The sequence below is a fragment of the Acartia tonsa genome, chromosome 2, assembly GCF_053477335.1.
Source record: "Acartia tonsa isolate MP-2025a chromosome 2, ASM5347733v1, whole genome shotgun sequence".
Taxonomy (NCBI): Eukaryota; Metazoa; Arthropoda; class Copepoda; order Calanoida; family Acartiidae; genus Acartia; species Acartia tonsa.
In genome coordinates, this window is record NC_137261.1 from 37,911,753 (window position 1) to 37,938,500 (window position 26,748).

The window sequence follows — 26,748 nt, forward strand, 5'->3', positions numbered from 1 at the left end:
AAGATTAATTCTAACACGCCTGAATTAACAAAAAGAGTTAACCATGGCGTGGATATGCACATCCTAATTGTAAAAATGTTTTGCTTTTTAAAATTGTAAATCAATTATTCAGGAATTGTTTTACTTTGTTTGTTTACTAGCAGCTGCGCTCCAAGCATCTAGGAGCTCTGTAATTAAAGGAGTAAGGAAATTAGTAAAATAGCCTTATACTTTACTGAAATCTTAACCCTTAACAGTCGGGCCCCTTGCTGCACCATAATCAGTTGGGGGGGGGGGGGAAGGGGGGGCGTTCAACGCCCCCCCATATTATCTCAGTTCCTATTAGAGCTAGAGAGCTAAATTTTTTTGTACAAGTCCCCTGTGTTATGATGAATTTCCGACCTTAAGTAAGTCAAAGTCAATTTTCGCTTCCTTCACCCTTTTATTTAACAACCTTTGTTTTTAGGTACTTTTTTACTTAAAAATTTCAAACGGCTGTAATTTTCTTATTTTTGAAGCTAGAAGAACAATTTTTTTGCAGAAAATGTTTATCTTTATGTAAATTTTATATTTGAAAATATAAATTTCAGCGGCCGCAGCTGTACTTGGCAGCTGCCAGCCGCCGCAGTCGGCGGTTGCGGGAAAACGGCGGTGGATCTTGAAATTTTAATATGTTATGTAGACATGTAAGAAAAGCTTAAGTTTAAAATTTGAAGTCTCTAAGTCAAAAATTGAGGCCATAGGAGCCTTTTAAAGATTTCTGGAGACCTGGAGGATCAGGACCTGCAGGATCATACCTGGAACCTGAAATTGACTTGAACACCTGTATTTCATATAAGGATGTACTACTAGAGGATATTTTAGTATTTTGGCAAGATAAAATACTTTGTTTAAGTCAAAAAATATTTTTGCTCTTTACTTGGATGACCCTGCCAGGTTTGCTGGCATCCTGTGCCCGCCAGGATGGAGATATTCAAAAAATTCTAACTCCAAGTTATGTGTCATACCCAAACTTAAAAAGTCACGCAGTTTGGGCTCTTTATCTTTCCCACACAGAAAATAAGATAGAAAAAACCGGATGGGGGGGCGTTCAACCCCCCCCCCCCCAACCGTTAAGGGTTAAGCTACAGACAAAAAAGCTTTATATAATATGTATTAATTTGTAAAACTGCAAATGATAAAATATGACCTATTTTTTTCCTTTAAAGATTCTCTTTAAACACCTCCCCCTTTTTATATAAAGATGCTAATTCCCCCCCCCCCACAAACCCCAAGAGGATATAAGCAGTAAAAAACCCCGCAGGGGGCACAATTTTCTAAAACTTCTTTCTTATTTAGTCTTTTAAAAGGATTTAAAATGCATTGACATATATATATATTTTTTTAAAATTCTTATTTTATACATCTTAATTGGAACTGATGATCTATTTTTATAGAGAAACATATGTATTCCATCAATAAAAAGTTAAAAAATTCAGTGTGTTTATACATATAATAATTACTATATATAATAGGATAATGAAATGCAGCTGTTTTAAGAGTTGCCAGCTTAATAATACAGACTGATTTAATAATTGTGTTAATATGTTATGATGTCTAACTTTAAAATGGTGTAATTATAGTTATATTTAGCCTAGAAAAATGATAAACATACTTATAGAAGCATTAAATAATTCTCTTTTTTATAATATAATTTTTTTTTAGAAACAAGAACAAGAACAATGCATAGCAGTGTAAAATATAAATTGATATTTTTTTCCAAAATTCAATTCCCTCTGGTGATGTTATAAATAAAATACCAAAAGTCAAATTTAGGTGGATGTTATATGAATATATAAAGCTTCTTTACAGCCAAAAAAATTAGGAAAAAAAAAATCATTTATGGAGCAACAACAAAAGTGGGTTTATCACAAAACCTCGATTTTTTAGTCAGCTGTTCCATAAACAACCAAGTCATTACCTGTATATTATAAAGCAATGCCAGGCGATTAAAATGAGGTATTAAGCACTTTCTAACTCCAAAAATTGATTCTTCTAGAGCAAAAATTAGTTTAGCATTTTTGGTGACTCAAATTTGAAATTTGATTTGAAGCAAGAGAAAAATATTAAAAACACATACTTTTTTCTATCTAAGAGGCAAATTAATGGTATCAATATATTCGCAAATGTCTTATATACAGTTTAATACACTTTTAAGTCCATTATTTTTGGGCTTTGAGTGAACGTCTAATAAGATTGATTTTATCTCACTATGGGGGTGTCATTTCCTCTACACTTATCTACATCCCCCATGGCAATAGTCTACATCCCCCTGGTGTTATGCATATATAAAATAGATACAAAATTTTCCTAGGATAACTAACTTTTAGTTTTGACGGATTATTGTATTCAATTGACAATTCAGGGTAAAAAATCTATTTTTAATTCTCTTGTATTTTGTAGAAGGTTCATATGGAAAAGGATCCATAGTGTGCACGGAACAGAAATGTGAACCAGTAATATGCCCGCAGGGATTTATACCTAAACCTTTAAATGGAACGGATGCAGGAACATGTTGTAAGGTATTTGGATAAGTTTTTTTATTAGGATGCTTTGTTCGATACTAATTTTAGGTTAGTTTTGGTAAAAGTTGGAAGAAGTCCACATGATAATTTTTCTTCTAAAATTAAAATTATGAGAGGGGAGGGGAGTTGATAATCTAAAAATACGTTTGAGTAAAAGTACCGGATAACTATGTATATTTTTAATCAATTGGCAAGATACTGCCTAACTTATATACCCTACTGGTGTGAATTTAATACGAATTGCTTGGGTAGAGGCCGAGGGCCAGCCTTTATATATACTATATGCTTTAAAAATTGACCATGAAATGAGAATGTAGAATACCATAGTATTAGACTTTCTGCGATAAAAAAGTTATAAATATAAAATTTGAAAAGTTTTTTTCATGATTTAGTCGCAAGTATGCAGCCCTGCCGCTGCTGTAGCTGAGTGCAGCAGCCAACCTCTGGTGAAACCTGACTGTGCAAAATTCCAGCAAGTCAGAACTGTTCTAGAAAATGGTTGCCAGAAACTTGTTTGCGGTAATATTTCATTCTAGAGATTAGATAAAGTAACCAGAAGTGTATTTTAGTGGGGAATCTATTCTACAACTCACTCTTACTGTTTGTATGTCCTTTGGTAACGAAATGTAATTGGCTCAGCTGTTATCATGTGCTAAAGGCTGATTTTTATATTCTTTTTATTGTGCCGTGCCTATAAAAAATGATGCCATACTTGCTTACCATTGGTCAATTAATATGTATACTGGCCTGTCATTGGTAATTAAGTCTGTGTATTGGCCTATCATTGGTCATTTGTATTGTATGATGGTTTTTATAGGCAATATAAAGAGTTTCTGATTTTTTAGTTAAAATTTCTTTGTTTATTTGGCATTTATTCTATAATCATATCTGTCTTTTCATTTAAAAACGTAAATTTTGATCTGTTCTTTATCAATCTATTTTTTTCTAATGTAATGAATCTAAATAATTTCACTTGGAATTTCTAATTTCTTTTAAATTTAAATTCGCTGTAATGAAATGTTTCTAATCCCATTTAAACTTAAGCATACGTCATTGTTTCTTAATACAATACAAGTATTATAAAACAGATCTGTTAAAGTTCGAGGTAAAATTTAGCTGGAAACGATTATTTCTAAAAATACAAATGGTAGGGTGAGTAGCAATCTATCTATCTATCTATCTATCTATCAATCAATCTATCTATCTATCTATCAATCAATCTATCTATCTATCTAACTATATATCTATCTATCTATCTATCTATCTATTTATCTATCTATCTATCTATCTATCTATCTATCTATCCATATATCTATCTATCTATCTATCTATCTATCTAACTATATATCTATCTATCTATCTATTTATCTATCTATCTATCTATCTATCTATCTATCCATATATCTATCTATCTATCTATCTATCTATCTATCAATTAATCTATCTATCTATCTATCTATCTAACTATATATCTATCTATCTATCTATTTATCTATCTATCTATCTATCTATCTATCCATATATCTATCTATCTATCTATCTATCTATCTATCTATCTATCTATCCATCTATCTATCTATCTATCTATCTATCTATCTATCTATCTATCTATCCATCTATCTATCTATCTATCTATCTATCTATCTATCTATCTATCTATCTATCCATCCATCTATCTATCTATCTATCTATCTATCTATCTATCTATCTATCTATCTATCTATCTATCTATCTATCTATCTATCTATCTATCTATCTATCTATCTATCTATCTATCTATCTATCTATCTATCTATCTATCTATCTATCTATCTATCTATCTATCTATCTATCTATCTATCTATCTATCTATCTATCTATCTATCTATCTATCTATCTATCTATCTATCTATCTATCTATCTATCTATCTATCTATCTATCTATCTATCTATCTATCTATCTATCTATCTATCTATCTATCTATCTATCTATCTATCTATCTATCTATCTATCTATCTATCTATCTATCTATCTATCTATCTATCTATCTATCTATCTATCTATCTATCTATCTATCTATCTATCTATCTATCTATCTATCTATCTATCTATCTATCTATCTATCTATCTATCTATCTATCTACCTATCTATCTATCTATCAAGAATGTGTGGAACAGTGTCCCCCCCTGAATGGAGAGGATTTCAGCCTGAAGCCTGGAGAAAAACTGGAGACTATAGAGTCTGGATGTTGTCCTTATCTTGAGGTTTCACATCGTATTATTTTGTTTCTTAAGGTCTAGGAAACGGCTAAAAGTTACATTACTTTACTTTTAAGCTTTAGTAAAGACTACATTATATGGTTGTTTGATATTTAATTCAAAATGAGAAAAATTCTTTGTATTATTCTTGTACCGACCTAGGAACCAAATTTATGTCAATTCTTATTAAGATAATTGTTACAATGAAAAGTTTGGACATTGACAGTTTGTACTTCCCAATCAAGATTTGATTAGAGTCCCCAAAGTTATCGTTTAAGCCTACGAATGAGAGAACGTGTTTGCAAAATTTTAAGTATCAAAAAGTTAATAGTTCAAGGCCCTTTTTTCTCCCTGCCTGGGAAAAATTTTAAAGCGCTTAAGGTAGCTGGATAAAGTGTCTCAAAAATCAACCATGTGACGTCATAAAAATAAGGGAGATGAGAAGAGAAGTGGGAAAGAAAACCCCTAAAAATAGTATGATAATCCCTCATTTTTATGACGTCAAAAGACTGATTTTATGAGACACTTTGTCCAGCTACCGCTTAAGTTTTTGTTACAAAAAGTAGTTAAAATTTTTATTAAACAAAATATTGAAATGATAAACATTGTGCAGGTTGCCTGTGATGGTGGTAGCTGTCCAGAAAGTGTGCAGTGCCCCACCCATCTCATAAAAACTATGAATCTCTCCACCTCTGTAGATTGTTGTCCTAGTTACTATTGTGGTACGTTTTTACATCATAATCCGCCTCTTTTATTCTGGAATTAAACCGGTTCTTACTATGGGTTTTTGTCTTTATAAAAATATTTTTTTCCACGGACAACCGTCATAAATCCATTTCTAAAACAAGAATTATATTCAGCAGATTTGAAAGATAATTCAAAATTTTACTGAAGCAGCTTACAGTGCCTAATAAAAAATTACGTCAGACAATACAAATGACCAATGTTAGGCCATTATACATTTTACCATTGGTTAATGGTCAATTACAATGTTCACCGGCCTATCATTGGTCATTAGTATATTATGACGTCATTTTTATTAGGCACAATAAGCTGCTTCATTTTACTGGTTGTAATTAATTTTCTTTTATTTTTATTATTTAGAAAAGCCAGATGACAAATGCCTGTACACAATGAAGAATGTTAATATTGGCTCTGTTATTGCCATGAATGTAAGTCTTTTTTTCTTGACATATATGTATGTATTAAAAAAGATTTTTTTTACTTAAACAAAAATTGTATCTTTAACTTTTTATCCCTTTCAAATACTGAAGAACAAATTAGTTCTTACTAAACGATATAACTGTTCACTCAAACTCAAAGAGAAAAAATAATAATTCTTCTTAAATTTCTCTACTATTTTCAAGTAAACCATAATATTATCTCATAGACGTCGAAGCTTTTTTTTTGGAGGGGGGGGGAAAATTATTTTAAGGGGGGGTTATTCGGTTTTTTTTTGGGGGGGGGGTAAAATGGCGCGCGAAGCGCGCCGCAAATTTTTTACCCTCCCAAAATTTTTACCCCGGGGATAAAATTTGCTTGGGGGGGTAATTACCCCCCCTGAAATCTGTTGGCAGGCATAAATTTTGTTTACCCGCCCCCCAAAATTTACCTCCGGGGTAAAATTTTTTGGGGGTTGTAATTTGAATTTAATTAAATATTTAGTATTACAAATGCGCGCGAAGCGCGCAAAATCTTTTTTTTGTTTGGGGGGGGGGGGTAATCGCCACTTTACCTCCCCCCCCCCCATTTACATATAATTTTGTTCAAATACTAGAATGTTTGATTAGATCCGGTTAGACAACTTTTTTTGCAAATAATACTTATCTTGGGTTAATTGTATGTTAAATATTTTCCTCATAGAAGTGTTGAATAAAGTTTAAGTGTATTTTCTGGTAATAAATTGTTATTAAAACTTTTAATCTTAATATTAATGCTTTAGATATTACACAATATAAACGTTGACGTTTCCATTTAAAATTCATAATTTAAACGAGGAAAAATTAAAGTTAGATTTTTAAGCTTAATAGAAATTAAAGTTTTTTTTCATATAATTTTACAATAAAAAACTGTCAATAATCAAACTTTAATGTATACGGGAATATTTATTTAGAAAGAATTTAGTTTAAATTAACGTCATTTTTACCTAAAAAAAACGTTTGATAGAATTTTCTTTTTCTGGAAGAATGTTTGTTATGTACATTTGGGTTTTATATGATAATATGCAACACAGAAAAATAAAGTGTAGATAAGAAATGAGGTAGCATATTTAACCAAAGATTTATATATCATGTTGGATTTAGTAAATTACAAGATTGCTAATGCATTCTAATATATTCTGTTAGTTGAATAGACAGAAATACAAATCCAAAAAAAATTTTGTTTTCTTCTTTTAATATAAAATTTTTGTAAAATTTTTAATTTTGTTTTATCTTATTTAACCTTTTTTTCAGTGTATTAATAATTTTTTGTGCATTTTACGAATAGTCTAAAACCACTCAAAGATTTAAAGGAAAAATGAAAATAGATGTAGTTAAATCTCTGTTCCAATGGTTTTAAGAATTTATTTATTTTGAATTCTATTCCTAACTATTCTATGTATAAATAACAAGCAAACAATGACGTAAACAAATTTATCAAAAACTTTATGTTCCACAGAGAATTAAATACGTTCTTCACTTTACAAAGTTATAATTGCATTTCATTTACAATAAGGAATTATATGGGGGTTACGTCATGAGTTGTAGCTCAATAGTTTGTCTATTTGCTGTTTCAAAGTTGAATTGGATTTTAAATGAATTTTTGGATTTTCCCATTGCGTAATCAAAGTACATTGAAGTGCCTAAAAATGACGCCATACAATACAAATGACCAATAATAGGTTAGTATACATTTTAATTGACCAATGGTAAAATATATACTGGGCTATCATTGGTCATTTGTATTGTACCATGTCAATTTTTATAGGCACTATTAGCTGCTTTAAGTACTTTAATAGTTTATTGTTTGCTCCTTTATTGTTGTCGTTAGTAAACTAGAAACATCTATAAACAGAAAAAATAGTTGGTTACCCAAATGATAAAGTTTGTTATAGATCGTCGTGATATTAAGTGTCATTGTTTCGTACTACGAGATCTTTTAAGTAGTACAGTCATTTAAAAATTTGATATATAATTAGACAGTAAAAGAATATGCATTGGTCTTTTGTAGCATGACCAAGTAAAAATTATATACTGGATGTTCATCAGTATAGGGAATATTCACAAAAATTCACGATTCCCTTATACAGACAAATAGACAGATGAACAGTTCGAATTATAGATTATATTTCCTACCATACCATACAGGTATAATATCAATTATACATATCTTTAATGTGATTTCACTTATTTATAACTTGTATACTATGCATACTCAATTAAATAATTGAACCCTTTTCAGGTTGATGACACCTGGAAGGATGGACCATGCCGAAGGTGCAAGTGTAATCCTGCCAAGCCAACTCCAGAGTGTCCAGGTATAATCTACCGCGCGACAGTTAACAGATAATGATTTAGATTGTGTTTTTTTTTTATACACAAAAGTTAATTTCTATTAAATCTTTTTATTACGCCAGCAATGCATTTACTTGTCAGTAAAAGTGACGGCCGATATTTAAAAGCATCCCTCCTCATATTTTGAAATTATTTAAAAGTAAGAAGGGGGGCGTAGGTTTTTGCATATGTCTAGCACCTAACAATCAAAAAACTATCCATTCTTCCACCTTTATTTTTCATTTTTTTGGCTCGGTGAAAGCGGCGTATGTAGAAATAAAATAAAATTAAAATTGTGTTCATAGCTCTGATTATTTTTCTCAAAAGTGTTTACCATTAATATTGTCAACTGTTTTTTTTATGTCATAAATTTAGATAAAGCCCCAGAGCCTGTATGTACAGTTCAAAGATGTAACAACAAACAAAAAAATTTGGATAAACTTAGGTGATTCAATATTTTTATTAATTTTATTCATGACGTTTTAAGAGCGTTTAATGGATGAAAAGTAAACATTGTTCCATCAAATTTAAACCTAGTTATAATTTTTTACTTTATAGCAAAACTTTGTATTTTAGCCTAAATATTTTAAAAACTATTTCTCATTTGTTCATGGGCATGCGTGATTTGGATATGAGATTGTCAACACCCTTGTTCACTAAAAAACTACTCTTCAACTGACTTGGTTGGTCACTCCGTTTTGCGCTTTGCTATTTATGGCTGTTGACATCCTTGTTTTTATTAGGTACGTCTTGGAGGACATAGTAGAAGAAGGGGAATGTTGCTATGATTATAGAAAAGTGGCGTGTTTGTATCAAGGAGTTAATTATCAGGTTGGTAAATTGACAATTTTTAATCGTGTTTTTCAAACTTAAATTTTCACCTAATCTTTTATATGAACAAGAAAATGTTACTTTAAACATATGCTGAAACTTTACTGAAAAATAGAAAAGTTAATATGTCACTTTCCAAATTCAAATTTAAATATACACAGGTATATCTATCTTAATCCTTATACTAAAGTAACAGGATGTCTGTGTGTCTGTACCGAAGGATCTCGCTAACCGCTGAACCGATCGGGTTCTCCTTAACAGGGTAGATTCTCATATGTCCCAGGAAGGTTTATAACTATTTGGGGGGAGGGTACCACCACCCTCCCTAGAGAAATTAATTTTTTTTAAAATTTCCCAATTTTAGAAAGAGAGTTCAACGAAAAATAAGCGTCAAACGTAAAATATTTTTTAACTTATTCTTTTAAAATCTAAAATAAGAAATTGAATTATTAAATTCGACACTCTCCTCCTCAAGTGCCCCTGAGGCCTCTAGGGGCGTAGCCGCTAGTCTATCATAGAGCAATACATAATTTCTATCTATCTATTGTGCTAAGTATTCCTAACCGTTTCATGATTAAATCCATAGGGTGTTAGTAAATTGCAATATTCATAATAATGCTGGTGCCCAAAGTTTTACAAACACGTTTTCTCAATATTTGGCATAATAATTGTGGGATGACGTTTCTTAAATCTTAATTTGTTCCTAAAAACTTTAACCAATAATTTTCATCATACAAATTGGAAGTGTGCATCAAATTTCCATCTAATGTCTTATCCCTGAAGATCATTGAAGAAAATATTTTTTTTAAGATGAACTCTACATGGTCAGATAGCAGGGATGTATGTAAGCAGTATGCCTGTGGACAGGATTCTAATGGGGAGGCAGATATACAAATTAAAAGAGAAAACTGTAATGAAGACTGTCCAAAGGTGATATTTAGTTTGATGGCACATCTACTCTATGACTTTGTACGTCCTTCTATGAGCGTGCGAAAGTGAAACCAAATTCAGGCAAGTTTTTTTTTAGTTTTTAAGAATTAATTTTCATTATTAACCCTAGCCTTTTCAATTACAGGAAGTTTTATTATCCCACAATTTAAAGTAGTAAGGTTTTTCAGTGTATCCGTCAATATCTTGCTAACCACTGAACTGATTAAGTTCTCCATTTTAGGAAAGCTTATCTTATATTACTGGATTGCTTCAGGCTGCTTCATTAGTAAATTTAAGTCTTTGGATGGTTTTAAGCTATATCTATGCTCCTCTCATCCCTTTAAATACAAAGCCAAGCTGGTCATACTAAAATACTAAACAATCTCAACATAAACAAAATAGGACTGCTTTGTTTTAAAAATAATTGAAAAAAAATAAAATATTTTTTTTGGATTACAAAAATAATTGTTTTTCTTTAGGGTTCGAAGTATATATCAGGAGATGAGAAGACATGTTGTGGGTATTGTAAAGAAGAACAATGTACACTTGATGACGGTCAACTTATAGATATTGGACAAATTGTTGAGGAACAGTGTCATAAGCTTATTTGTAAAGTTCAACTTGACCAGGTATTTCATTTTATGCATGTATTGAATTAATAAAAAGATAATAAAATCATCTTAAGTTTTTAAATATTTGCCTTGTTTAGAAAGCTTGGTGTTTTTATCAATTATTTTATTTCTATAATACTTTAAATCTCTTATAAACTTTCATAATAAAAACAGAGTCCGACGTTTTTAGACAGAAATTGTAAGATTTGATTTTTAAGGCAGTCCTAGTGCGAGAGGAAAACAGCTGTCCATATATGAACTCCAGCTGTCCAGTAGCTAGCATCCGCAAAACAGCTGATGGCTGTTGTGACACGTGTGTACAGTGTACAGATGTCTCATTAGTTGTACATAATATTGGAGACACCTGGAATAAGGAAGTGTGTACACAGTGTACATGCACAGGTATTATGTACACAATTAATTATTAGTGTACAAGGATAACAGATACCCCAAAAATATTATAATTTACAAAGAGAGAACATATATCCTCTTTAAAATGTATAAAACCACAAAACCATTTTAAAAAATCAATAGATTTGTCTTTTATAACATGTATCTTAAATATCTGAGAAAATCACATATACAGCTACTAAAAAGTATTATATAACATAGAAAATTTAGATTTTTGCAGTAAATGCAGAGTTTGAACGAGAAAAAAAAATCAGTAAAGTAAATAATACAGTATCTTAAAAGCAAGATTGTGTGTATTTGTGCAAATGTACAGACACACCATAATGAAAGAGTTTTTGAACTACTAAAAATATATTTTTTTTTGCTTTAGAATTAGGTGAAATAGAGTGTACAAAGGAGGAATGTAAAGATCCTGTTTGTTCTCCTGGATATCAGCTCATAACCATCCAGGTACACTTGGGATACAGGACTTGATCAATGGAATATAAATTAGCATTAAAAGGGTTTCATTCTGTCTTCAATGGCTTGAATATGGAGAAAAAAATATACTTTATTGTAGAACTGAGTGAACTAAGCTTTTAAAATCAAATTTAAACAAGAGCAATTATGTCCAAATTAATAAAAAGTTATGCTGTAGAAGCAAGAAGGAAAGGTAGTATAGGGAAAGAATAAAGCATTGGAAAAAAAAGTGATAATATGTTATATTTTTGTGATTCTATTCACGCAAAGATTGTTCTAAAATGTTTTATTTTCCTCATTCTCTCTTTGTCTAACTATTCCAATACATTTACTTGTCTAAAACTTTGATTTTAAATAGAGAAAACTGTTCTGATTTTAATTGTCAATTATTTTCACCTTTACTTTGAATATAGTCAGACTGTTTGCAGGCTGCTTTTACTACTCAGAGAAGTTTGTTAAGCTACTGATTATTTATTTTTATCTTCTTCATATTTTATTTCATCAAGGATAAGGGAGATGCATGTTGTCCAGTGCAAGAATGCCAACTTTCCACAAAACCTTGCCCCCAGGTAGAGAAATACTTTTGAATCTTCAGGATAATTAAATACAGTTTTGAAAGGAGAGAGTAGAGGGTTCTTAAAAGATAAGTCAAATAATGATAAAATCAGTGTCCATCTCAAATGAATAAAAACTAAATTACCCTTTTTATAGATTAAAATTATTGTTTGAAAATTAGGAATATTTGTTTGAACCAATCAGTTAGGATTTGATAAAAGTACCAACAAATAATAGTATTAACTTATACAATTTTTGGGTACACGTGTGATTTACACTCCAAAGTCCCTAACTGTGTAAAAATTAAATTTATTTCCAAATTGATATTGAATGAGATGTTGAAATTAAGGGAGGTAAAACTTAAAATTTACTTTTAAAATTGTACGCTTTTTTGTACATCATTTAAATTAGTCATGGACCATTAATCTTATAATATAAGGCATTTGGGAAAAATACTGTTGTCCCTTTAAAAAAACACACTGTAGACTGCACACAAATTGCATACAAAGTCTGCAAATTGATAATGAATGTTTTAGGTGACCCAACCTACGTGTGCTAAAGATCAGGAATTAAAAAAGATAACAGGAGATAATGGCTGCATTTCTTATGTTTGTGGTAAGTTTTATAATACTAGCGGTTGCGCTCCTAGCATCTAGGGGCTCACTATTCAAAGGTATATGGAAGGGCAGAAAAATGGCCGAAAACCATACTAAAACTTTCCTGGGATCTACAAGAAGCTTTACTGTAAAGTAGTTCCGCGGTTAGTGAGATCCTTCGCTACAAAAAGTTAACTTCTTTATATAATAGAATTGATCGTCCAGTTGATTAGTAATTTTGCACAAAGCATACAAGATAATCGGCGGTTTCCCTAAATTGCCTATATGTGCAAAGAAACCCCCGTCCCTTCTTATATTGAAAAGTTATTTTAGGGTAACCCAGGTATGAAACCCACAGGGTTAGGGTCCTCTGCATTGGTTAGGCATAGAAAAAAGCCTACTACCCATTATTTTCAATTTATTTTAAAATAAGACGGGGAGTTTCAGTGTTAGATAGACATATCGAGGGAAGAACAAAAAATCGATATACTTTAGAGTGCATACAGAATTGTCCAGCAGCAAGTAAATCTGGCGACCTTGCTCCAGGTGAACAATGGATACTGGACAAGTCTGGCTGCTGCCAGGTTTACATCAAGGCAAGTATTGTATTTTAGATTTTTCAGGGGAGGGTGTGTGTGGAGTATGAGTTCTTTTATTGGTATCATTTCCCATATTCCTCTTTAAGAAACTAATGGATAACTTTCATGAAAAGGTTTATAAAATCTACATTCAACACGCCCATAAAAAGTGTATATGCGCCTAGAGGCCTTTTGGTCACTTTAAAGGGGTTGAAGGGTTTTAGAAGAAACATAATTTTGTTGAAGATAGTGGTTATTTTAATTTATCTTTGGAAGATTAAGTTTACCCTTTGTAAAAAAACCTTCCGGGGGCCTACAAGAAGCTTCCCTGTAAAGGTGAGCCAAATCAGTCTAGCGGCCAGCGAGATATTCTATTACACACAGACTGACAAATCGACATTCTGTTACTTTTAAATAAAGATTTCTATAAAGTGAACTTGTTTCAGACGTGTAACTTGGATTCCTGTGAGAGGGAAAGCTGTGCCCAGTTTTATGAGGCCAGGCAGATTAATTCATCTAATTGCTGTCCAGAATATATTTGCGGTAAAAATTACAAGTTTCCAAAAGCCAGAATTTTTAACGTCCACATAGTTCTTCTATTGACAAATCTGGTCTAAACTTTAAAAATTAAAAGGACAATTAGAAACTTAAACATTTTATTTGCAATTTCTATAAAGCTCTTTATAAAAATGACGTCATACAATACAAATGACCAATGATAGGCCCATACACTGTCTAAATTACCAATGGCATGCCAGTATACATTTTAATTGATCAATGGTAAGCCAGTATGATGTAATTTTTATAGGCTTCGTTGCCAAATGTCAGAATTTGGTACTTGTTTAATATTTTATCGTCCTCATAATCATCTATTTTCAAATCTGGTCTAAATTTTAAAAATTTTAAGGACAATTAAAAACTTTAACTTATTATTTACAATTTTATTTTAAATATTTAGAGAGGCCTAAAGATGTATGCATCTACCAATCTCAAAACACCCAACAAGCTTCACTTAAGCAGGTATGTCGGTGAATTCCCTCAATTCCCTATTCTAAAAAATTAAACCCCATCCAATTATTTTGAATAAAATTTAAATAATGGGTGAGAAGGGGCAGTTTTTGGTTGTTTCTTTATCACTTTAGGTCAGGTTATGGTATACTTGGTACTTGGTTTCCCCACAGTGCAGTGTTAGGGTCCCCCACAGGGGTTAGGCATAGTAAAAAAAGTAACCTAAATAATCTTCAGAAGAGCGTTATAGAGCTTTTATCATAGCATTTTAAGACTCCTGCTGTAAATAACAAATTTTTAGAGATAAACCCCTATTCGTGTATGGGAAAGGGTGTACCCATCCGTAAAATTGTTACTATATGAAGGCCTCACAAAACCCTGTGCACCCCATTGTTTTCTACTCTGTTGAAATTAGTATTATAACTAAAATAGTGAAAGGCGTACATATTAATTAAATAAGGATTAATTAAATTAACTGATAATCAAGTATGTAACATTTGATGCAGGTTGGAGATACCTGGAAGGAGGATATCTGCAAGACATGTACATGTAAGGCCACTTCTGGACAACCTGAGGTCCAGTGTTCAACTGAGCAGTGTCCTCAACCCCCTACTTATCAGGTTATTGCAGAGATATGACAATAGAAAATAAATGAATATTCTTAATAATTAATAATTTTCTACGTGGTTTTTTCATGAACATTCTGCTTAATTTAGTTTGGAAATAGTTTAAAATATTGGATAAGATAATGGACGAGAAATTAATTTCCAGTTGTATTTATGATTAACAAATTTACCCCTCCTTGTTGAAAAGTTAAGAGACTGAAATAATCAATAGATATTTTGTATGATCAAATATATTTCTAAGATCTGATAGAACTTATAAGTATACTTTCAATGTTGTAGGAATATGAATATGAGAAAATAACTTATCCTGGAGTATGTTGTCCAACTTGGAAAAAGGTTGCCTGTAAATACAATGGTGAGGTAAAACAGGTAAATTTCTTTAAAATTAAATATAATTTGCTATATTAAGAATATTTAGGCTGAATCCATATAATAAAGTAACAGGATGTGTGTCTCTTTGTCTGTACCGAAGGATCTCGCTAACTGATGAACCTATCGGGATCTCCTTAACAGGGTAGCTTCTCATAAGTCCTGGGAAGGTTTACAACTATACAAAATATTTTTGACAAATTGCTGATTTTAAAATAGATTGAAAAGAAACAATTTTACGTGTCCCTAGAGGCCTCTAGGGGGAGTAGCCGCTTGTAAAAAAAAGAATAAAAGATTTTTTATCATTAACTTTATGAAATGTAAAAACTTGAACTGATTTGTAAAAACTAAAGCTTTGAAAGGGCAGGAGGTACTTCTTGAAGTACTGGGGGATATTGACGTCCCTCCCCTTACCAGTCACCCTTCCTTCCAGGGATATGAAAGGTTTGCGTAGGACTAACTATCCTACCTGTAAAAAAATCTGTTCAAGAAAACACCCACAGAACCTCAAACACTTATGGCTTTCACACAGCCAGAGGTGTACATGAAACAAGAACTGTTGGAACTGATGCTCAGTTTACTGAGAATATGAAAGATGATGGTCAAATCCGAAAGGAAGCTATCAACTTGATGACAGGACCAATAAGTTCTAAGCAAAGCTGTAAGATAGGAACCTGGAATGTTAGAACAATGTATGAGTCAACTAAAACAGCCCAAGTAGTTAAAGAAATGACAAGTTACAATATTGGAATACTTGGAATTGCCGAATGTAGATGGACAGGACAAGGACAAACTACAACCTAAGATGGCCACCTAATACTTTATTCTGGTCATGAAAGCCAACATATGTATGGTGTTGCTATAATTATTCAAAAACGACATGTCAATTCACTAATAGACTGGAAACCTATATCAGACAGAATAATTAAGGCTAGATTCCAATCAAGGCACTGCAAGTTGACCATTATCCAATGCTATGCCCCAACAAATGACAAAGATAGAGAAGTAAAACAAGAGTTTTATGATCAACTGCAATCAATCAGAAACTCAGTACCCAAACATGACATGTGCCTAGTTCTTGGAGATATGAATGCTAAAGTAGGAACTGACAGGACTGGAGTGGAGAATGCAATGGGACACTTTGGCATAGGTACAAGAAATGAAAATGGAGAACTTTTACTTGAATTCTGTTTAAATAATGATATGGTTGTAGGAGGTACATTATTCCAACACAAAAACATTCACAAATATACCTGGACAACACCTGATGGACAAACAAGAAACATGATTGACCACATTATGATCAATAGAAAATGGGTCAAATCAATGCAAGACTGTAGGAGCTATAGAGGAGCCGACATATTTAGTGACCATGAACTAGTTGTCAGTAAGATTAAATTAAAGCTGAAGCGTACTGGCCATGATAAAAAGAGTGAGATTGGTAGACAATATGATTCTTCAAGATTAAAGGACCCTGTGATAAAGAATGAATTTGTTTTAAAACTCAGAAATAGATTTCAAGTCTTAGAGGACCTAAATGACGAGACTGAGATCACATGGACTTCAATTAAAGAAAACTTTCAATCTACTGCTAAGGAAACCCTAGGACACAAGAAACCAGAGAAAAAGGACTGGATCTCTGAAGAAACATGGATCAAAATAGAAGAGAGAAAGAAGCTCAAAAACAAAATCCATAATGCTCAACACTTGGCTGACATGAGCAATTTAAAAGCTGAATATACTGCTAAAGACAAAGAAGTCAAAAAGTGCACAAGGAAAGACAAGAGAGATTTCATTGACAATCTGGCTGAAAAGGCCCAGAGAGCAGCTGACTTTGGTAACATGAAAACAGTATACAACATAACCAAGCAATTAAGTGGCAAATATAGCAAAAAGAGTGGTGAAACTATCAAGGCTAAAGATGGTAAATTACTCACTACAGAAAAAGAAATTGCTGAAAGGTGGAAATCACATTTTGAAGAAGTGTTGAACAGACCTGAACCAGAAATTACTGCTGAACCAGAACCAGGACATGAAATAGACATAGATATAAGACCACCAACTATTCAAGAAGTTAAAGCTGCTATACATAGCCTAAAGAATGACAAAGCACCAGGACCTGACTTGATAACTGCCGAAATGCTTAAGGCAGACATAGATCTTTCTGCTAGGACTCTAACTGATCTTTTTGATAAAATTTGGAGGCAAGAAAAGATACCAACGGACTGGTCTAAAGGTATAATCATAAAACTACCTAAGAAGGGAGATTTGAACAATTGTGATAATTGGAGAGGAATTATGCTGCTTTCTATCCCAAGCAAGGTCCTATGTAAAGTTATTTTAAACAGAATTGATGAGAAAATTGACAATAAACTGAGAGAAGAACAAGCTGGATTCCGTGCTGGAAGGGGCTGTGTTGACCAAATTTTCACCCTTAGGACAGTTATTGAACAATGTGTTGAATTTAACAAGCCACTTCACGTGAATTTTGTTGATTTCTCTAAGGCCTTTGACTCCATACACAGACAAACACTCTGGAAAATACTAAGAAGTTATGGTATACCAGAAAAGATGATAATTATGATAACTAAATTTTATGACAACTTCCAAGCCTGTGTTTCAGTTGGAAACAATAAGACATCTGATTTCTTTAAAATAAGCACTGGAGTTAGACAGGGATGCATTTTATCACCTATTCTATTTATATTGGTCATTGACTGGGTGATGAAGAAAACCACAGAGGACAAAAAACGTGGTCTCCAGCTGGGCATACTAGGACACCTAGAAGATCTGGACTTTGCTGATGACCTGGCACTGATTTCAGAAACAATTAAACATCTACAAGCTAAGACAGATAGACTAGTCAAATATGCAGGACAAGTCGGGCTCTTTGTTAATGTCAAAAAGACTGAAATTATGAATATACCTACAAACCCTGATCAAACTATAACAATAAATGGTGAACAATTGAAACAAAGCAACAAATTCACCTATCTGGGGAGTGTTATCAGCAGTGAAAATGGCTCAAAAGCTGATATTAAAACCAGGATTGATAAGGCTAGGGTTGCTTTCAACAGTCTACACAACGTTTGGAATTCAAAGAAACTTGCTCTGAAAACAAAAATCAGACTTTACAACAGTAATGTGAAATCAGTTCTTCTCTATGGAGCGGAATGCTGGAGAACTGTGAAAACTGAAACAAATCAACTTAATGCATTTCACAATAGCTGCCTAAGAAGAATTTGCAAAATATTCTGGCCAAACAAAATATCAAACCTTGAGCTGTATGCTAAGACCAAGTGCAAAAGTATTGAAGCAGAAGTGAAATATAAAAGACTAAGGTGGCTAGGACATGTGCTCAGAATGGAACAAAATAGGTTTCCAAAAAAGTGCTTAAAATGGAACCCCACCACTGGTAAACGTAATCGGGGACAACCAAAAATGACCTGGAGGCGGAGCACTGAAAAGGACCTCTTTAATTTGGAATTAACATGGGGAGAAGCTGAGAAACTTGCCAAAGACAGCAGGAATTCATGGAGGAACAAGGTGTCCGTAATCTCTGGCCTTCACAGTCAAAAAGAGAGATGCGTCTGATGATGATGAAAGCTTTGAACTTTGTTGCAAATCGGGGGGGGGGGGGGTAATACCTAACATTTGCGTATGCACTAGGGATAAAATTCATTAAAGGGGATTGAGGTAAAAACCTTCACCCTTCCTTGTAAGTACGCGTCCTATTAGTCTTATTTATATGTTAATTCCTGTAGGTTGGAGATATGTGGACAGGGGCGACACCTTGTGATCAATACTCTTGTGTCAAAGATGAAGAAACATCGGATATTTCCATCAAATACAAACAGATTCACTGTGATATTAATTGTGATAAGGTTGGTTTAATTTAGATTTTAATTCATTATTCAAATGATAATGTACTACTCTTAAATAGGTTTGTTCAAATTAGCCCAACCATTCCAACCATTGATTTAATCATGAGAAGGTGTACTCTTGCTTATCACCATTTGGAAGTTCATAGTTTTATCTTCTAATGTCCTGTCCCTAGAGATCTGAAAATGCGCCTAAACTTTAACAAACTAGAAAGTAAAATAATATTTTGCACATAAAATTGCATAAACTTAACGAAAAGTCATATTGGAATCTCTGACACGAAAAAAGAAAATAATTTTATCTTTTCTTCAATTTATGTCCAATTACTGTCTCGAAAGCATCACTGTCAGTTAGCAATATAGATTTTAGAGAAATATTTTTTAGTCTTTGTCATGACAAAACTAATATATAACTTAGCCATGTATTCGGTCTGTCTGTCTGACTGACTGTTTGTAACTCTTTTACAACTCTTTCAACTTTCTTTAAAAAAATTTACTGCATTAAAGTATCCTATTACTCAAACATAGTTAGCATACTGCACAGTGGGATCTTTTGCCAAAAAACGGGACATTAAGGGTAGACAAAAGTAAACATCAATAAAAAAGCTTGTATTTGACGAAATGATGTAATTTCTTTTGTTTTAACTCAAAAATAACATAAATTTTGCTCCTGTTAACTTCTAATGTGCATTTGGTAAGTACGTCTGGCGGTTTTGGAGGAGCGAAGCTACCCTATTTTTAAAAAATCTATAAACCTTCATAACTTTAGTTAGGATAGGAATATTTTAACAAAATAAACGTCTATGTAAATATTTCTTCAATGCAAACAATGTTTGTGATTATGAATATAGCGTCAGGTGCACCCAGTTCGAGTCCCTGCATTTTTAGGTAGGTCCAGTATAAGTAAAATAGGACACTAATAAGGCTTGTTTTCTAATATTTTTTTTTATAGATATAAACAACAATAACATAATTTTCAAAACACTTTTGATTTTGTGTTAATACCTTTATTCTAAGTCTAGCTATCTTCATTTAAAGTTTGTATAAGAATATAAACATAATTGCTTATATTATATTCTCTCTCAAACGTATATTTCTCTTTCTCTCTCAGACGCATATATAATGTTTTTGCAATATTATGATTAATCCCCGAATTTGAATTTCTGCTGAACCAAAACCAGTTAGAAATACAATTTTTTTCAGAACACATGAAATTTAGCAAATTTAATTGCTAAAATAAAAGTATTTATAAGTCATCTTTTTTTAAGGACTCCTTGTTCCCTTAAATGTCCATTAAAACCGCGAGAACGGCAAAAATCGTTAAAATTCACACCTACGGCGACAAATAACGGCGAAACGGTTGGCCGGAGGCAAATAATGCATAAGTAAAGAAAGTTCCGCCTCAAAAGTTAGAAAACATTGCAGAGATGACTTTGGGCTCTAAAATGACTCCTCCCCCCTTTAACGAGGGAAAATTTCAAATTAACAAGAACGAAATTGTTCAAACCATGCAATGTAAAATGCTCAATTACTCAAAAACGGCCGGGAGGCCCAAGGTTATGAAAACTGTTTTAAACACAATACATGTTGCATATTAATATTATTATTGCAAAACCCGGGGCATCCTGGCCGTTTTTGGGTAAAATGGAGAAAACTGATTTTTTAGGGTTAAAAATCTTAATATTTTTGGTGAAATTTTCTCACAAAATGTCAATTTACACCACCAAAAAAATATTTTTTAAAAATTTTTCTTTAATTAGACATTGGTACAGGTATCTGAAAAGTACCTCAATCAAAAATTATTTTCATAAGATGAACATAAATGTATTTTTTGTTGCTTTGAAAAAATTGTGTAAAAAAATTAACATTTTTATATCTGCAGAATTCTATTTATAATACACGTGATAAATAATCATTCTAGGTCAAAAAAGAATATAAATAAAGATGTGATATATTTGTACAAACTCACTGTGTTTATACTTCTAATCAGCTGATCATGCCACACCAAACCTTTATAAAATTTTAGGGATATGAATACACAACCTCAGAGGGTAAATGTTGCGGTACATGTGTACAAACTCACTGTGTTGATACATCTGGTCAGCTAATTTTGCCAAACCAAACCATTCAAGTTGATCCTTGCAGAAAACAAAAGTGTTCTCCTGGTGACAATGGAAAGGTAACTTTAAAAAAATCTTTCTTCAATTGCGCCAATGTATAGGTAAAAGGGTTCTAGGACAAATGCAGGAGTCCCAAACGTCGAAGTGTAAAACTTAACCTAACCTAACCTATTTTAAACTTGTAGGTTTTTTCAGTACCTAACCCCTGCGGGTGGCATATTTGTATATTCATGTCTTAATCTAACCTATCCTGTATAGAAATACTTAACTAAATTGATATTTTTATAACACTCCTGCGTTTGTCTACTCCTGGAACCGGTGAAAGGTTTTTTAAAAAAAAAATTAATATATTAGAAAGATTATAGGCAAGGGTGCAACATTCTTCCAAAAATAAAAAGTAAAAATTTAAAATTTACCCATATATGTAATTTATTTCAGTTGGTATTTTTAGTTTATCTTGGTTGAAGAATTGGAGAGTTGCCCTGCTTTGGATAAGGACTGTCCACAAGAAAATATTCAAACATCTGAAAATGGCTGCTGCAAAATATGTAACAAAACCCAGATTGGTAAGCAAATAATATTTTTTGAAATTTAGTAAATCTTTTTTGGTCAGAATGTAGACTTGCCTTGGCAAACAAATTAACATGCAATTTTTTAACTCAAAACTATCTATGGACCTATTTAGCCAAGTATTCTACAAAATTGTCATCAACATCAAAAATTAATGTTTATTTAGATTGCAAGTTAACCCCCAAAACTGAAACTATTGGATTAATCAACTTCTTTGATGATGAGCATGGCAACTGTTCCAACAGCCAGAGTTTACCTGGAATTATGGAGTGTAGAGGATCCTGCAAGTCAGGCAATAGGTTTGATCAGAGTAAGTATTAAATTTTGCCTTTGTACTATTTGAAGTCTATAGAAATCTACATTTTTCTTTTTATTGTATCATTAATAAATGTATAGATGTATAATCGAGTTAACTACCCGAGTCAAGTGGTGGGAACCGTTTTCGTTTGCTAGCAAATTGCTTTCTGTTCTTTTGTAGCTGTGTTTGTATTTCCGACGATATTGATTGATATTTAAAGCCCTAATTGGAAGTTGGCACATGGTCCCCATCCCGTCGGTAGAGTTAAATAAAGCAAGTGCTCCCTTTATTCTTTTACTTTAATGTATGAGAAAAAAAATTCGGGGGTTAAATAGAACCTTTTTCTCTATATTTTATTCAAATAGTAAGCTGACAAGTCTCTGACTAGATATTTAATTTAGGGTTAGGTTACCATGTAAGCGAGTGTACTTGTTGTCAATCAATGAATCATTCAACAATAACTGTGCCAACAATCTGTTCTGATGGGTTTCAAGTCAACAAAGATATAAGGTTTCAATATGAATAAGTAACAAGTTGTTTGTCTGTCTGCCTGCTTAAACCTTCCAAGGACATATAAAAAGTTTCCATATCGGACAAGTAGTTTGTGTGAACTTTTGGTACAGATACACACAAACATCCTACATCTTTTGAGGATTGCAATAAATAATAATACCCTGTTGGATATGAATGAGGCATAAATGTTGTAAAGATAACTTTAGGTTTTATTTTTATTTTTTCCTGTGTCAAAAAAGTCCAAATAAAATTTATTGTTTTTTTTCTACTTAAATAAATTTTTCTCTAAAAAATTTACACGTTTAAAAAAAGGGACCTTTAAATGTTTTTGGCCAAAAGTAACCCAAAACGGGGATGGATAGGAGGGTAAGGAAGTTTTTTTAATGAATTTAATGTAAAATATATTATATTATAAATTTTATATTATTTGTTTAGTGTGCCTTCCTCCTGTAGCTGTGAATTATGCTCCCAAACTTTACAACAAGATACACAGGTTAAGAAGATTTAAACAAAAAGCTTTTAAGATGTTGATTTATAAGAATATCAAGTGGTGATCAGCTAGCATCTATTCGAAAGGGTAGAGAGCAGAAAATAGCATAAAACCGTCCCGAGACACTATAAAGCTTTCCTAAAATTGAGAATTCTTTTGGTTAGTGATATCTCAACGAACAAACTAATAAAAACCTACTACGTTATTTAAAAATCAGTCTCTCACTCTCTTTTTAGGGAATCTTCCCTATTAACATTCTATTTTATTTTTTAGTTTGATGAGGTACAAGCCACTCATTACTCTGGAGATAATATAGCCGCAGCAGGCAAGAATTTAATCATATGTGCATGACGTTTCTTGTACCTTAATTTGTCATTTGAGTTTAGGAAAATCCAATTAAAACATTTTCCCAATAAGGAACTAATTCAGTGGCATGCACAGGGCTTTGACAGGAATTGTGCGAAAATTTTAATTCTCCCATTAAACCAAAATCGTGGGGGGGGGGTGTAATGGGGTGTCAGATAACAATAGGGTTGTATTTTTAGTGACAAGGGGAGGGGGGGGGGGGGGGTTATTCTCCCCCCTTGGTGTCTGAACAACCACTCAAAAGTCAAACAAGCTTTCCTGAATTGATAAATTGGGGCAGAATGTACGCAAAACAAGGATGACAACATCCATAAGTAACGAAGCACAAAAATCGTGGATGGGAATACGTACAAGTAGAATGAAAGAGTATTCTTTAAAATCAAGAATAGATTTATTGGAGAAAATAAGCACAAAACCTTTTTTTATTTTGTATGATGACTGACATACCAACGGCCAAAGAAAATTACAAACTGGATGCTTAGAACAATAGGAAAAATTTTTATGATACTGCCATCTCAAAAAAGTTTGAAAATCGGATAAAAAAACACCAAAGGAAATATGTAAAAATAAAAAATTGCTTAAAACCTTCCAAAAGGCAGTCCGATCACCATGGATGTTTTTTTAAACAACTGGAAAATTTATTTTGATATTCTTAACTACAAAGTTTTTGAAAATAGGACCATAAACACCAAAGATATGGGGAAATATGTAAAAATGTAAAAATAGCCAAAAACCTGCTATAAGGCAGTCCAACCTCCATGGATGTATTAAACGACGGAAAATTTAATTTAGATATCCATAACTAACAAATTTTTGAAAATCGGACCATAAACACCAAAGTGTAAAATAATATAACAAGGATGACAACATCCATAAGTAGCGAAGCACAAAATTTCGTGGATGGGACTGACGGTCATTGTTGTTTTCTTCAAACGACGGGAAATTAAATTTTGATATCTTTAACTGAAAAAATTTTGAAAATCGATTAATAAACACCAAAGATATGGGGGAAAATGTAAAAAATATAAAAAATAGCCAAAAACCTGCAAAAAGGCAGTCTGACCGTCATTGTTGATTTCTTCAAATGAGCGGAAATTTAATTTTGATATCTTTAACTGAAAAAATTTTGAAAATCGGTCCATAAACACCAAAGATATGGGGGAAAATGTAAAAAAATATAAAAATAGCCAAAAACCTGCAAAAAGGCAGTCTGACCGTCATTGTTGTTTTCTTCAAACGAAGGGAAATTTAATTTGATATCTTTAACTGAAAAAAGTTTGAAAATCGGACCATAAACACCAAAGATATGAGCAAAAATGTGGAAAATAAAAAAATAGCCTAAAACCTGCTAAAAAGCCGTCCGACCGCCATTGATGTTTTATAGTTAATTGTGCTCCTTAATGATGGGAATGTTGTCAAAAAATTTCAGCTTTCTATCTTTTATAGGAGCTGAGTAAATCCCATTTCCCCCATAGCGTTACGGACTGACGGACTGACGGACGGACGGACAAAGTGAATTATAGAGTAGCTTCGCTACTAAAAATGGCCTAATTATGCTCCTTAGTGATGGAAATGCTGTCAAAAAGTTTCAGCCTTCTATTTGTCACAAGAGCTGAGAAAATCACGTTTCCTCCACTTTGTCTCAGACAGACGGCCGGACATTCCGAATTATAGAGTAGCTTCGCTACTAAAAACAAGAACAAATGTATTTAATTGACGTATAAATTTTTTTTTTATTAAAGGTGAACCTGAAACTGGAGGTTATGGAGCAAACCTACAGGTTCCAAGCTATGGATCCAACCCAGGAGTTGACAACCTCCAAGTTCCAGGTTATGGAGCAAACCTTGGCGTGGCCAACATTGCTGGAAATCCATAATCATTTTAAATTGATTTGAGCTTATCCGACAATAAAAGTTTTAACAGATATATTTTTATTTTCTTTAAATAGTTTTATAGCTACTCTATAATTCCCTCTGCTTGTTCGTAAGATAGACTACTAATTTTATTGTGATGATACCCCTTTACAAAAAGCATTTAACATACAATTTATGGACGTTATCATCCTTGTTCTTTGTTTAAAATAGGTCTGATTTATCTGTCATAAGAATGCTTCGGTCGGTTTGTCAACCCATCGTCTAATCATAATGAAAATTTTATTTTTATGTTTGCTATATGACAATAAAGAAAATTGGTCATCGCTGAAATATGTATTACCTTCTATTTAAACACATTACGTCTAACATATCTACTCTTTTTGACATAATAAATTCACTATTTCTAAAAAAAATAATAATACAAATTGATATTGTAAATTATATTTTTACAAATCAAAATAAAGCTATACAAACATTGTTACATTTTTGATTAAAGTAAATACTACCAAAAACTATTATAACAAGTTAATGTCTATAATTTTCTTTGCAGGCATCGATTTTCTTTATAAAACATTTCAAGTTTCAACTAGTAATGTAATATACATATATCTACTATAATAAACATTTTATTTATATTGAAGTAAAGTTTTAGCTTTTGTTAGTATTATATAGAAAGTGATTTGAAATAAAAATTGTTAAGGTCTCTGATAAATTTGTTTTAGTGTTTAAGCTTTTACGGAGACTTTAATAGTGAAATTATTCACATTAAAACAACATATTCAATGAAGGGACGTGCATAATAATAAGGGATCTCCACTCTCGGCTATAGCTGCGCGGCTTAGAGAAGCCTCAAAGGCCCCAATAACAACTATAGGCATTAAGGGGCATTTGGGAAGAAACTCACCCCCACCCCTGGCCTAGAACAAAACAAACACATTTCCGAAGCTAAATATGATAATTGTATAGCAGCAATGCTGATATAAAAATCAGTGTGGCCCAATGTTCAATAATTTATCACTTAGATTTATTATATTGGATTTCTATATTATACCAACTTTCTATGTACACAATATATATTATTCATATGTATGTATTAATTTAATAATAAATTATATTTTTGGGCCTAGGTGTGATTACTTTACCTATAAAACTCAGAATTTTTCGGACCCACACAAATTTTACATGGGGTAGGGGGTAATTCTCCCCATCAAACTCTGTGGTTGGGGGGTTCGAAATATAAAAATTTACCTGATTTTTTGGGTGGTTAATCCCCCTTTGCCCCTCCCTTCTTATTTCTGTAATCATTTATGTTCAAATCTGTATGCACGGACGGTTTTAATATAATTA

At 32.3% G+C, this 26,748-nt stretch overlaps 1 protein-coding gene across 1 annotated transcript in view; it reads left to right on the forward strand.

The window, feature by feature from the left end:
• The window catches only part of LOC145311748 (hemocytin-like), a 78,122-nt gene extending 52,671 nt beyond the window's left edge, over window positions 1–25,451 (forward strand). Inside the window, exons 70-96 of the mRNA XM_080150725.1 lie at window positions 2,422–2,540; window positions 2,936–3,062; window positions 4,688–4,788; window positions 5,396–5,504; window positions 5,887–5,954; window positions 8,224–8,299; window positions 8,691–8,760; window positions 9,059–9,146; window positions 9,957–10,076; window positions 10,556–10,705; window positions 10,906–11,089; window positions 11,469–11,548; window positions 12,064–12,126; window positions 12,649–12,727; window positions 13,204–13,304; window positions 13,733–13,829; window positions 14,245–14,306; window positions 14,801–14,914; window positions 15,200–15,289; window positions 19,054–19,173; window positions 21,197–21,349; window positions 21,742–21,856; window positions 22,027–22,170; window positions 22,560–22,668; window positions 23,107–23,164; window positions 23,435–23,486; window positions 25,270–25,451. Coding sequence (XP_080006851.1) covers window positions 2,422–2,540; window positions 2,936–3,062; window positions 4,688–4,788; window positions 5,396–5,504; window positions 5,887–5,954; window positions 8,224–8,299; window positions 8,691–8,760; window positions 9,059–9,146; window positions 9,957–10,076; window positions 10,556–10,705; window positions 10,906–11,089; window positions 11,469–11,548; window positions 12,064–12,126; window positions 12,649–12,727; window positions 13,204–13,304; window positions 13,733–13,829; window positions 14,245–14,306; window positions 14,801–14,914; window positions 15,200–15,289; window positions 19,054–19,173; window positions 21,197–21,349; window positions 21,742–21,856; window positions 22,027–22,170; window positions 22,560–22,668; window positions 23,107–23,164; window positions 23,435–23,486; window positions 25,270–25,403 — 2,783 coding nt within the window. The 3' untranslated portion in view covers window positions 25,404–25,451. The remainder of the gene's footprint in view (window positions 1–2,421; window positions 2,541–2,935; window positions 3,063–4,687; window positions 4,789–5,395; window positions 5,505–5,886; window positions 5,955–8,223; window positions 8,300–8,690; window positions 8,761–9,058; window positions 9,147–9,956; window positions 10,077–10,555; window positions 10,706–10,905; window positions 11,090–11,468; window positions 11,549–12,063; window positions 12,127–12,648; window positions 12,728–13,203; window positions 13,305–13,732; window positions 13,830–14,244; window positions 14,307–14,800; window positions 14,915–15,199; window positions 15,290–19,053; window positions 19,174–21,196; window positions 21,350–21,741; window positions 21,857–22,026; window positions 22,171–22,559; window positions 22,669–23,106; window positions 23,165–23,434; window positions 23,487–25,269) is intronic.
• The last annotated feature ends 1,297 nt before the right edge of the window (window positions 25,452–26,748 follow it).